At 48.6% G+C, this 13347-nt stretch overlaps 1 protein-coding gene across 1 annotated transcript in view; it reads right to left on the bottom strand.

The window, feature by feature from the left end:
- ITPR1 (inositol 1,4,5-trisphosphate receptor type 1) overlaps positions 1-13347 on the bottom strand; it is a 159998-nt gene that overhangs the window by 40186 nt on the left and 106465 nt on the right. Inside the window, exons 41-42 of the mRNA XM_082288495.1 lie at positions 954-1134; positions 102-355 (exon numbers count right to left, since the gene is read on the bottom strand). Of these exons, the coding sequence (XP_082144621.1) occupies positions 102-355; positions 954-1134 (435 nt within the window). The remainder of the gene's footprint in view (positions 1-101; positions 356-953; positions 1135-13347) is intronic.

Below are 13347 nucleotides of genomic sequence, written 5' to 3'. Positions count from 1 at the left end.
TCGCATAATCCATTTAAAGAGGCCTGGGATTAGGGATAATGGTGTGGCAGCAGTGAACGCACAAGGCACCCCGAGCACACCTGCCCGGAGCCAGGCGGTACCTGCAAATCCCGGTTGTGGTTTTCGCAGAGCAGCTGCAGGAAGCGCAGGATGGGCTGCATGATGGAGATGACAGCACTCATCTCCAGCTCGTCTTTGCTCTTGTCTGCCGCAGCCTGGGCTCCCTCTCCCGCCGAGTAGTGCTCCTCGGGGTCGGCCTCCCTGCGGTACGTGTTGTACGCCTTCCGCGTGGCCGCAGATGCCTCCAGCAGCTGGTCCCGCACCTCCTCCGTGATCTGGGTCATGGGCTCCCTCACTACAACACACAAGGACACATCTCCCTTAGGGAAGCTGGCTAAAGGGGGCCAGGAGATCTGTTCACACGTGCCCACGGCAGCTTCACCCGCAGGCCCAGCTGCTGAGCAGCAGCTCCCTGGTGAGTACGTTTAGTGTAGGTGAGGGGCTCGTGTCACACTCTGCACCTTGTACACCAGCCACAGCAGGGTTATAAATTTGGGGATTAATTGGTTAGGGCACACACATCTAGCACTAGCCAGAGTTATGGTAAAAGGACCTGCTTCAGAACAAAATTAGGATTTCTTCACTTATTGTTAGAGAAGGCGCTGACCACAACCCACAGTCCAGGGTCATTACTACGGCTCAGATTTGGCCAGCTTGTCACGAGACAAGGCAGCAGACTCTCAGCTCAAAAAGACTTTTCCTCATTTCAATAGCACAACCTCACAAATAGTTGAAGAAGGGATGAAGCTCTTGAAATCCTGAGCCAGGGCACCACTGATCTCTGAACTTTGCTCTGTGGGATCAGAGATCAGAGCATTATTGTATCAGTTGAAACGAGTTCAAAACACACTGTACTCCCCTGTCAGTTCAGAAAGGGAACGACTGAGGATTACCTCTTTTCCTGTTGGGGACATCTCTGTCTGAGTCTTCATCTTTCTTTTTGTTTCCTAAGTCACTGGTGTTGACTGTGACAGTTGCCTTGATTTCCTGCTGTGCCACTTTCATGCGATCATAAAAAACCTTAAAGAACTTCTCGGATTTCTTATCTTCTGTCAGCCGGCAGAAGAAGGAATGCTACAAGGGAAAAGGAAGAGCATCTGTAGCTCCACACACAGGTCTGAACCCAGACAATTCCACCTTTCTGCACCGTGTGGTATCCTGCAGGACCAGGAGCTTCATTAGTCGTCAGCAAATTGAAACTCACAGCAACGGAAACTTGTAGTTTATTGTAAGGCAGCCCCAGTGTCTCAGCTTTGTTAAACCCCTCATTAACAGCTTCAAATACAGATTTAAAGAGAAGTGAGGGCAATAAATCACACCAGCCTGATACACTTGGGCAGCACACCTCACTCTCAACAAGGGAGATAAGGTAAGTACCACGAATTAAGGAGAAGGGAATTCCCTATAATTTGATTCTCAGTTCAGAAACAAAAGGGTATGAGCAAATTACAGAGGAGGAAGAATCGTCCTGCCTTCCCACCCTCAGATCCAAGGGACTGTGACTCAACACACAACAGCCAATGTTAATCACAGTCCAAAAACGTACAAAACAGGGTGATGCCATGAGGGACATCTCCTGCTGAGCTTCCCCTGCCCTGCCTGCAGCAGGCTCCTTAAAACTCCTTTTAGTTCCCACTCCAATATATCTTTAAGTGACAGAAAAACTCAAAGCACTACTTTTAAGAAGGTTTATTACTCTTCTTCTGCACATATGTGCACAGAGACAGAAAGTTCTCCCTAAAATCGAGGAGAATACAAATCATGTACAGGTCAAGAAGGAGCCAACACAGTGAGTGATCAGACAACTCTTGATGAAACCAATATGCTGTTACATAAATCAAGACCAGAGCTTAAACACGACTGAAGGATGAACTTGTAAGTGGGTCACCTTATGCAGAGCATTATGAAATTAGTTAGCATTCTGCAGCGGCTCGCCAGCCAACAGCTTTACATGATGAATAGGAATGAAGCCTGATTTATTGAAAAAACAAATTAAAATGGGAATAGCAATATATCCTGCCCGCTCTGCTGTGGAGCACACGGGGCCGTGGCTGCTGCTGCCTTTGATCACTCCCCAGCAGCTGCACCGAGAACACAGGGAGTGACTTTGAACACTCCCAGAGTTGTGTCTTTGATTACAGGCAGAGCAGGAGTGTGGCTATTTAAAGAACATGGTCAATATTCACGAGATGTCCCTCCCACCACTGCAGCACCTCCCACCTGCCCTCGGCACCTCAGGTAAACTCGCTAGATTCTGTTTACTGCTAGGGATTGAGAGAGAGGAGAGAAAGGAGAACAACCCAGGACAGACATCCCAAATCCACAAAGACAGTCACAGCAGTACCCCCTCCTGAGACCCACCCACAGAGTGCAGCAAAGCAGAGGTGCCAGAGCACTGCAGGATATGCCCTCTGCCCAGTGCTGGGCCTGTGATGTGCCACCTGGTGATCTGGGTGCCCAATTCATTTATTAGTATTGGTACAGTAAAAATAAAATATCTAATCCAAGCCTTTATACCGACAATTTGAGTGTTTTCTCATAATGTGTTCCCATGGCTCTAAACTGAAAGAGGGCTGATTTAGATTAGATATATTCAAGAAATCCTTCCTGGTGAGGAGGGTGAGGCTAACCAACAACCAAACCCCTCAATAACTGGGTGGTTGAGGCAGCCAAGCCTGAACTAACTCTGTTACTTGGTGGCTACACAGACAGAGAGAAGAAGAGTTTGGATCTGAGGAGCATCTTGCAAATTTCACTCTACCAAGATTACAAATAGTAACAACAACAATAACAACAATTTACAGATAGACCAGCAGAAGCCACGGGCTCCAGAAAGGCCAAGCACTTTCCGAAAAATCCCACGATTTGCACATCAGGCAGCGATGGCCGTGACCTGGCTGCCACATCTCCAGAGCCCAGACAGAAGGAGTTTCCCTATGATGAAGCCGTGCTGAAGGAAAAGCCTTTTTTTAATGAACCACACTAAAGAAATACCTTTTATGAGAGTAATTACTACTTGCTGACAGACTTGATTTTTGTCGTCTTTTCAAGCTTCTTAACTGAGTTTCCACTGCGCTTCAGAGAAAAAAAACCCAAATGAAAGGAGCATTTCCAGTAAAGCTTTTTGTGCATGCTGTGCATACATTGAAGGGGTGTCACCAAATGATTGTTTCAGTTTAGGTCAGGATGCCTAACACCTTCACACATATGAATCAACCACATGCCAGCTCCCAAGATACTGTATTTTAAGAGGTGTGATCTTGCAAGTTGCGCTTGAGCAGGTAACGGGTGGTGATAATTATGACAGAAATCCTAAAATTTTATTTACAGATATAGCCTCAAAGAAGAAAGTGGAGAAATCTCCCTTTTTAAAACGGAAATCGAGTGGCCATTTTAGAGCACCGTCTGCTGGGGTCCTGGCTTGTGTACAGACACCATGGAACCACAGGCTGCTGAAAGAGCAAGTGTGGAGGAACAGCCAACCTCCACACTCCTGTGGGATTTGAGGAAAAGAGCTTTAAACATAGCCCTGACACTGCAGCATCTGACACCAGCCATCCCTGAGGATCCAGTCACCATCACACTGGGGCTTGGGAGCTCCTAAAAACCTACTGCAGGGCAGGGAACTGTGTCCCATAACAAACCAGTACAGGCTGTGCCTGGCTGTCCCAGCATGGAAAAGCTGTCTGAGAGGTAGTGGAGATACAGCTCCATCTGGTACTGGAGACACGGGCAGTGAAGGCAAGAGAGGGATTTGTGACAAGGGCATGGAGGGACAGGACAAGGGGAATGGCTTCCCACTGCCAGAGGGCAGGGATAGATGGGATTTTGGGAAAGAATTGTTCCCTGGGAGGGTGGGCAGGCCCTGGCACAGGGTGCCCAGAGCAGCTGTGGCTGCCCCTGGATCCCTGGCAGTGTCCAAGGCCAGGCTGGACATTGGGGCTTGGAGCAGCCTGGGACAGTGGAAGGTGTCCCTGCCCACGGCAAGGGGTTGGAAGTAGATGATATTTAAGGTTCCTTCCAACCCAAACCATTCTGGCACTCTTACAGAGTGCTAAACTCATGCAATATGAAACTGCATTTTATTTCAACCCTGCATTGTTAATGTCTTTTAAGTCATTGCCCCTGGACAGGAGCCACGGCAGGGCCACAGCAGCTCGTGAGGTCTGCCCCATGCTCTCAGGCTCAGCAAAGAGCTTTAGGAGTGCCCACAGCTCAGGGAAGCCCAGCAGATCTCCAGAGCACAGCAACCTCCCGAGCAAATGAACCTCAGCTGCTCTGAGGCGACAACGCCCGAGATAATGGGATGGTAATTAATTAATTACACAGCCACAGAAGGAAACCCAGACCCACCCCACGTGACAAGCACGAGTGGCTGACAGGACAGATCCTCACTCACTGCGAGCAAGGACACCGCCACAGAGCTCTCCAGCACTTCTGAGGAGGGAGCAACCACCACCTGCACACATTCATTGTTTCAAGGGGATGGAAGGAGAACCCAGCACAGGCACCACGTCTGCAAAGCAGCCACACCACTGCTCCTCCTGACATCCAATTAAAGTACCACAGAGCAGATCAACTCCTAACACCAGATACCAGCAAACTTGTGGAGTAACTTCTTCCTTTCCCACTCCATCACCCAACTCTGCTCCTAAAGAATTCCAGCCAGAAGCCTCATGCACAGCAGGACATCCCCCTTACACCTCTGTCCCTCCAGTGGATCCCCCCTGGGCAAAGGAGCTCGGTACATAAATACCATCATCACCTATGACTCTATCTCCTGCTCCACACAACGCATGCAGAAGCAAAGCTGCAAACCCAGAGATGGATTTCTCTGGAGAAGAAATTGAAGGCCAAGTTTCTATTGCAGCACCTTGACCAGCTACAGCCTGGCCCACCCTGGAGCACCAGCAGCCCCTCGAGCTGCCTCATCAACTCATCCTGTGTTCCACGTGTTTTTTTGAGAAAAGAATCCTTTCTTGAGAAAGTGTCAGAGATGATGAACTGTGTCTGTCTGTGGTCTAGTCCAGTGGTTAAAAACTGTTAGAAACATGTGGTTAAGCTCCTTTTTATGTCACTAACTTCCAGTCACTCATATTTTTTTAAGTTTGTGTCTCTTCTGTAGTTATTCCCAGGAACTTGGACTCCCCTTCTGACTATTTACACACTCTGTGAAATGTTTACCTAACGTTCCGTGCTAAACTGAAAATACCATTTTTGCTTGCTGGCTTTTTATTCAGCATTAATATCATCTTCTGTGGTGGGTATTTTTTGGCATGTTCTTAAATATTGCAAATCATTAACAAGCTGGATTGTAGAACCACATTAAAAAAAAATAAATCAGCAAAGAACAGGCACATTTCCTGGTATTAGAACTTAATTCTGAGACCTTTGACATATGTAATATACATAATTTCTAATGATGAGTGGAAGAGAAGCTCAGCTAACTCCCCAGCAGTTCAGGGGGGCGGGATTATGGAGGCAGGATAACCACAGGGGAGGGACAAATGCTCCTTAACGTGTCTCTCATACCAGCAGTTGGTAACAAATTGGATTTTAGCCAGCAGAACTGACATCTGTCCTTCGGAGAGTGAAACCATAAAGCACAGCAGTCTGGTACCTTTGTGCAAGGTGTACAGAGGACAGACCCAGGTAAGTAATCCACTATAAATGTAACTAATCCACAGTAAATTTAATGATGAGTGAGCTTGTGCCCAGTGTAGGATTGTTAAATGGGAAAAGAAACCAGGCAGCAGCTGAAGGCAGCTGATTTCTACTCTTGCCTCTGAAAGACTCACCAGTTTGGCTGGTGTGTGCTGTCCCCTTTACTGGGAACACCTTTCCCTACCCCATTACCTGGCTCTGCCCTGAAGTCACGGCTGTTTTGCCAGCCAAGAAAAGGAGCAACAGTTGGATTGTGTCTCATGGAACAGCTTGACTTTCCACCCCAGGCTAGTTCCGGGCTGGGCTGTCTGATCCTGTGAGGAACAGCACCAAAACCCAGCAGCGAGCCCTGGGTTTCAGCAGGCTCTGCACAGCCGTGTTTGCTCCCCATGAGGGCTGGCCTGGCCTGGGGCTGCCTTGGCTGCAGGAGCCACTCCGAGGTTGCCGTCAGCCCACAGAGCTCGGAGCAGTCCCGGGGCCGCACCCTCCCAGAGCTGTTTCATCAGCTACGAAGCCCTGCCAGACCATCCCAACACATCCCAAAGAATTCCCCAGCAAAAAAAGCTTTTGATTACCAAGAAATCAGGGAAAGCAAAGCCCCAGCAAACACCTCACCAATTAAAGCAAACTGCTGTCGTCTCCTTCCCCATTTCTCTAATGCCAGCGCACAGAAAACACCCCGTGAACTTGGCGAGCCAGGGACATTTCAGAGAGGAAAGTCCCTCCAGAAAGAGGAGAAAGCTCAGCAATCTGGCTTAAACTCAGGACATTTTATTCCAACACTAGAGAGAAATCACTGCAGGGACCTCAGCTCGCTCGGGTTATCCGGCCAGCACGAACTAATGCAAAACTTGTGTGCTACTTCATCTCTGCAGGAAGAGTTTGCCACCCCCAGACGAGTTCTTAGAGCTGGACTACTTCAAACAAGCCACATTTTAAGGGGAACTGCACTAACACAAGCACTGAATTAAGCACAAATGCCAGCCTTCTACATTCTGCCTAAACATACTGTGAGGGCTTCTGCTGCAGAAAATTCCAACCCAACTTTGCTTTCAGTCCCTCCTCATTTATTTATTTTAAATATCATTAATCCCTCTCTCTCGAAATCTCTCTTACGTCCTGGCTCGCTGGAGATCCATCACTTTGGGCACGAGTGATGGATATCATTAGTCTTGCATAGCTTAAGGAAATGGCAGCTGAAATATTTCACACTGAACATACTTCACAGTTTGAAATAAACCCATAAGGAAAATCTGCCAGAACACCTCAATTGCCTGTTTTTTTTGCAAACTGTAAAATAAACTTTGTCCTGAAAGCAGAAGGAGGACTTCCCAGCTCTATTTTCCACAAATAAGACAAACTCTCCCTGCCATGGGCATCCACTCGGCATCCTGCACAGCTCTGCTCTTTGCTGGGGGTTCTGCCCACCTTAGCGGGGAACGTTTTCTGGGGGTGATGAGTGTACAGATCCTGACCTGTGGAAATGCTTGTGTGTCCCAACCAGCTTTAAATGAGACCAGCAGCACAACCACACCAGGAAGAGCCCTCGTGTCCTACCTGTTCTCTTTCTGCAACACCCAAAAATCTTGATGCAACTTAAAGTCATTTCACAGAGGAAAGCAAGAACAAACCTCACAGAGATACAGTTCCCTCACACCCTTCCAGAGCCAGTGTGAGCCCTTGGAAATATGAGGTGACACTGGTGGTGAGGGCACAGTGGGGGAACCACAAGTATAAATGTGACTGTGGGGTCTGGGCTCACAGATGGCCTGGGGAGCATGGAAGACTCGGGGTCTGCCTTGCTGTCAGCACAGAGCTGATTTGGGTTCCTCCTGCATCCCTGTGGGAACACACAGTGCTGGGTCACTCAGCTCAGCCATGGCAGGAGCATGGATCCCATTCCCCACCGAACCGGCGAGCGCTGTGTAGGTGTGAGAAACAAGGAAGTCTGCAGACTCCCCAAAAGAAAAAAATAAAAGTGTAAGATCTTCTTGAGAGACAGAGGAATTAAAGAAAACCATAGCAACAAGTCAGTCCACCTACCCAAACCACCCACCCACCACCAGTTTCATTTGCTGACGCACTTCAAAAACAAGCTGGCTCCTACCCGCTCTGGAAGGTGAGCAAGCCCTGAGAGCTCATTAAATTCCCTTCTCAGCTACTCTTGTGTGCCTGCAGCTAGTGAGCAAGTGGGATATAAATAGAAGTTATATAACAGCGCTTTGTTGATTCCTGTGCTTACCAAAAAAAAAGGCAGCATGACCTTGTTTTGCTGAATAGCTTTGCCTCTGCCTGCTCGGGGAGGACTTTAATCCTGCTAGGGATCGTCTTGAAAGTTTATGTTGGACGTGGATCCCGTGGAGAGGAATTGGGAGAATTACTGATTTATCTCCCTGCTCCTTGCAGGATCAGGATCCCAGTGGAATGCTGAGAGGATTGCCACAGAGGAGGTGGTACCCAAGCGTGAACAATACAAGGCCACCACGACACAGCTGAACCCTGAGGCAGCGCCTCTTCTCCTTTTTTTCCACCTACACTGCTCAACCGCACAGATGGGCACCTCAAAACCCAGTGGAAGACTTCCCTTTGGGAAAAAAGACTGGAAGATGTTCTGCTGCAGGAATACTGATGGCCCAAACACACCTCAGAAAGCAGCAGGAGCTGCAGCTCAAGTGGAAAGTTGAGGTGGTATCGTTACCATCTCACCTCATCCACCCTCAATCTCACCCATGCATTCCAGTGCCTTGAAAGAAAATGGAATCTCCCCTGCAGGAAGGATTGCTCACAGTGCATTATCAGAGGGGCTGGACTGTTCTGAGCATGGTGCTATCCAACAGCTGTGGGACACTGAGACTTCACTGTGCTAAATACATTAAAATATACTCCAAGGAGATGGGCGTGCTCCTACAGGCTTGGCAGCCCAGTCTCCTCACAGGCTGTGACAGAGCATCAGGACAGAGGTTTCTTCATGGCTACTGCAGGCCCTGTACTTTCCTTGGAAGGCAGCTGCACTATCAAGGAGGTCAGGATTTGCACAAGGTTTCCTTTCGGAGAGGGCTCTTTCACAAAAGGACAAGATCTCTGCCCACAGTTGATGATGCAGGTCCTTATCAACTTTTTTTTTTTTATGTCATGTTTGTAACATACTCAGAATGTAAAAAAAAAACCATATGGTGTATTTTACCTTGAGGAAAAACACATTAAAACAGTGAAAGACACAGGTGATTGTTTAACACATTCCAAGAGCTTGCTTGGCTGTGCTTTCGTTTCCTAAACAGGCATCACTAAAACAACGGAAAAAAAAAAGATATAACATCCTGTATCACAGAATTCTGCCTGTCAGAAACAAAAAAATTTAAGACTTGTTTTATCAATGATCAGAAGTTCTCAAGTGCTATTTACAGAAGTTTAGTGACCCAACGACATTCTTGTCTCGGAAGCCTTTGCTTTATATACAATTGTCTGTGCTCACTGATATCTGTGACTGCTGCAAATCTTGAAAGAAATCTGATTTAAAAACTCCAAACCACAAATTAAAGCACTATTGTGTCACTAAGCCTACATTTTATCCCACCAGTACTCCTGTAACGTTTTGCAGAGTTTCCCCCTCATTTTGCAGGGCAGTTGCAGCCACATAAAAAAAGAAACAAAGTGTTCCTGCAACCAAACAGGACATTTTGTCCACAGTCCTTCACAGCCAATGCTACAATGAGCTCAAGGACATAAACTTGTCTTGAAGTCTCTGCTCTCTCCAACCCAAGGGCTCCAGTGGCTGGTACCCCCCAGTGGGCTTCCCTGGGTCTCCTGAGTGCCAAAACCACAAAGAACTGGATAGCTCTGCATTCAATTCCTTTTCTGCACCAATCCTGCAATTATGAAATAACTATCAATCATCCCTGGACAGTCCGAGGCACAGAAAAGGAGACCACAATTCACCCTGGTGGGGTTTCCTCACTGGTTGCAAAACACGAGGAAAAATGTTGAGAAATGTCAACTGAGTCTGAATGCGGAGTAAGACCAGGCTAGGATGGGAGAGTTGTGTGAGTCCAGGCCAGAATTTCCTACCAAACCTGACTGATGAGGAGGTGGCTGCTGGGATTTCTGTGTCCATGGCACCTCTTCCACAGGCAGCACGGCCACAGCCCCCAGCCCCACAGAACACTCAAGGGAAGGCACACGGATCCTCTGGGGAGGCTCAACCAACAGCTCTGGAAGTTCAAACAGCTCAAAGCCACAAGCTTTTTGCACAGTCACATCTCAAAGGAGCCTCACATGCTCACGGTGAGCTCCAAGCCACCATTCCGTACAACATGGATTCACTCTTGCCATGCTGTGATGGAGGCACAACTCTCCAGTTCACCACCTGTCTCAAGTCAGGGTGGCCTCTGCTCCTCATCTCACACCCAGCTGCTGGGGAGAGGGGGCTATGAAGCACATCCCATCATCATCCTCTGTGCAAGAGCAGCAACTCTGCTCAGATGCCTTAAAGCCAGGAGCAAATCCCACTTCTTTCCTGAAAAATAATCACCCTTTCCTTGTGTGCCAACTCCCATCACCCCACCCTCTGTGTCTGCAGCCCACCTAGGGGGACAACAATGGACAAAGGGGAACAAAGGCACCACCAGTCTCCGAAGTGGCAGACGTGCATTGTGTCACCTTGGGGCAGCACTTAAAAACTGCCTGAAACAACCAATGTCGTCAACCTCATTTTACCTTCCCCTGCTGAAAGCACCAACATGTGCGTGTGGGTAATTTGTCACGCAAGCTGACTTTTGAGAAGATCCCTAATTAAAGGAGCAGAGTCTCCATGGAGAGGTGTTATGTAAGGGACTTTACTTGCCATTAACTTCCACCGACCAAGAAAACCCGAAACGCAGTGGAGGTGAGGCAGAGTAGCGGCACATGGAATTTTTACTGAGCAGACAAGAGACGAGCATTGCAGGATGAGTCCTCAGCAATTTCCTGCACTGTCACTCATGTGCCAAGGTTGCTGCACCAGAGGAAAGCCTGGCTGTGCTGCCACACGTGTGGGAGGGGATGGAGCATTCATCCCTTCCCAAGGAGATGCAGCTCTGAGTGCCCATGAGCACCAGCACCCACCAGAGCATTCCTTGCTCTGGGGAAGGGAGCCCAAGGCAGCACCAGGACAGCAGCCAGGCACTGGCACCCGGGGAGCAGGGCAGGCTCAGCCCTCACCCTCCAGAGCAGAGCTTGGGGCAGCCCCAGGGCTGCTCAGAACCACTGAGCCAGCGCTCCCCTGGGGGATGCTCAGGGTTATATAAATTAATAAAGGGGTTGATGTAATTTGCAGCTCAGTGAGTTGCAGCATTTGTCAAGCTAATTTGTTGTCTGGTGCTGACCCCGTGGTTCCACCTCTGCTTCTGTCTCCGTGCAAACGAGGGCAGGCCTCCCACTGAAACCCAGGGCTCCCGCTGAGCCGGAGTGACGAGCTGAGCTCACCAGGCACAGCCACCACAAGGTCACCACCATCCTGCTACCAAAGAACCTGACAGTGCTTCTAAGTTAATTCCAAAAGCTAAACCCCAGAAAGTTTCTACCTGGAGAGCTGGAAGCAGGCAAAGACCTTCCCAGAAGAGCTCATTTGCCACATTCACATTCACCCCTGCAGCAGAACGTGGAGCAGCGTGGGATTCACTGTGCCACACATCACCAGCTCAGCCTCCTTCCTGAGGTGAACCAGGAGCGTTTTCTCTTGTCCTGCTTCTCCCCCACATTAATTTTCTTAACAATAAAAATCCCTCCTGCCAATTACAATAAGGAACCTTTCGAGATTTGCTTTTCTGCTGGAGTTGGCAACCACCTACTTTGCCTACCCTTAATACTGGCCCTGCCTGTACCTAATGAAACAGCAACACCTATTCCAGTTATCCCTTCCCAGCATCATGGGGATCTGTTCTCCCACGGAAGCTCATGGGAGTTACCCGGGAACTCCCATTATTAACCGTATTACAATCAACATGTGCAAGTTCCTGTGTGTTGGTACAAACCTTCTGCTTCACTTCAGGCTGAATCAATTTCCCTTGTGAAAACCTGGAGTTAAGAAAATGCCATGCAGGGGTGACACGTTTCTGGCTTTGCTGCCAAAGAGCCTTTTTTACATAACCTGTCCCTATCCCACCACTTTCCTATTCTCAAAGGCCTGCAGACAGAAGCAATTAAAGTTCAGCAGAAATTATTCAAACTGAGCACAGAACAAACTTGTTTGGGACACTATCAATCAAAAGCTGCTTAAAGTAACCAAAAAATTTGTGAAATGAAGATAAACTCTGTTAGACCTCAAAGACAAAGCTGGCTGGTTTGGCTAGGTCATCTTTCCCAATGACAAATGCATCTGATGCAAAATGAACACAGTCATTAGTCCAGAGACTGAGGACGACTCTTCCACTGGCATTTGCTGGAAACTGCAGAAAAGCCACTCTGAGGTTGCAGAGATTGCCAAGCCCTACCTACCCACTCTGCAAAACTTACCAAAAGAACACAGATTACAGAAAGACCGGGATAAAACACAAGGAAAGTACTGGGTTCATTTTCCTAAGTGCATCTAGTTTCCACAAGCAGCCAAATTTTGCAGAGTGTTTTGTAAAAATGAATTCCTGCTAAGGGGAGACCATCACTTTGCTGCACTCAGTAAATCTTCACTGTGTCATAGCCAAAGGCTGCTATACAAAACCCATCAGCTTTGCAGATTATCAAGTACCCACACAGCTCTCCTGAACAGCTGGGCTGCACCCAGGGCCCTCTGCATTTTGAGCCATTCTTCCTACATGGAGACAGCAAAGCTTGATTACACAAGTTCACTGTCTCAGGATACCAGTTTAACTTGGCCATCACACCACTCAGTAACTACTCTGGGAGATACAGCCCCGAACTGATGATTTTACTGAAGAGCAAGCCTCCACCTTCGCTTTGATTCCCAGCGTGGAGCCAGCTGTTCTCCCAGAAGTTAAACTTTGTGGTTGGTGTTTTCCCCACTGCAGTTCCACTGACTTGGCTCTCTAAAGCCCTGCTGAAGCTCAGAATGCTGAGGACGTGCTGTTCCCGACTGCCACTGCCAGTGTCCCACGGGCCCCCATGTGCTGGAGCCGCTGCAAGGCACCAGAAATCCCTCCCCCTACCACCAGTTTAACCAACGTGGAGGAAAGCCACAGACCATGTCTGTGCACTGATTATGCTCCTTTTTCGCCACGAAGTCCATGGAGTGTTCTAGCACAGAATATCCACATCCCAACGACTCCATGGGATATTTTCAATAACATCCCATTTGAGCTTTGCATGCATTAGTAAGAGCTGCTGGGTGTGTCTGAGCCCTCAGAGCTCACAGCTGTAGGCATCACAAGTCGTTTGGTCCCTAAAACATTCTGTACTTAAGAGCAGCCCACACTCCAGCAGAGCCCCCTCCCAGCCCATCCCGCCGGAGCACGCAGACGCACCCGGGGACTGCTGGCTGCCTGGAGTCTACAGACACTTGCCAAGGACTTATTCCTGAGTGGGAAAGGGTGGAAAATAACCATTCTGGGTTGTGGAAGCACATCTGTAGAGGCTGGAGTGCAGCAGGACCTGGCAGGAGTGCACGGGGCGGAAGCACCACTGCCCTGAGAGCCA

The sequence above is a fragment of the Coloeus monedula genome (assembly GCF_965178545.1).
Source record: "Coloeus monedula genome assembly, chromosome: 11".
Lineage (NCBI taxonomy): Eukaryota > Metazoa > Chordata > Aves > Passeriformes > Corvidae > Coloeus > Coloeus monedula.
This window is presented reverse-complemented; position numbering and strand designations above follow the sequence as displayed.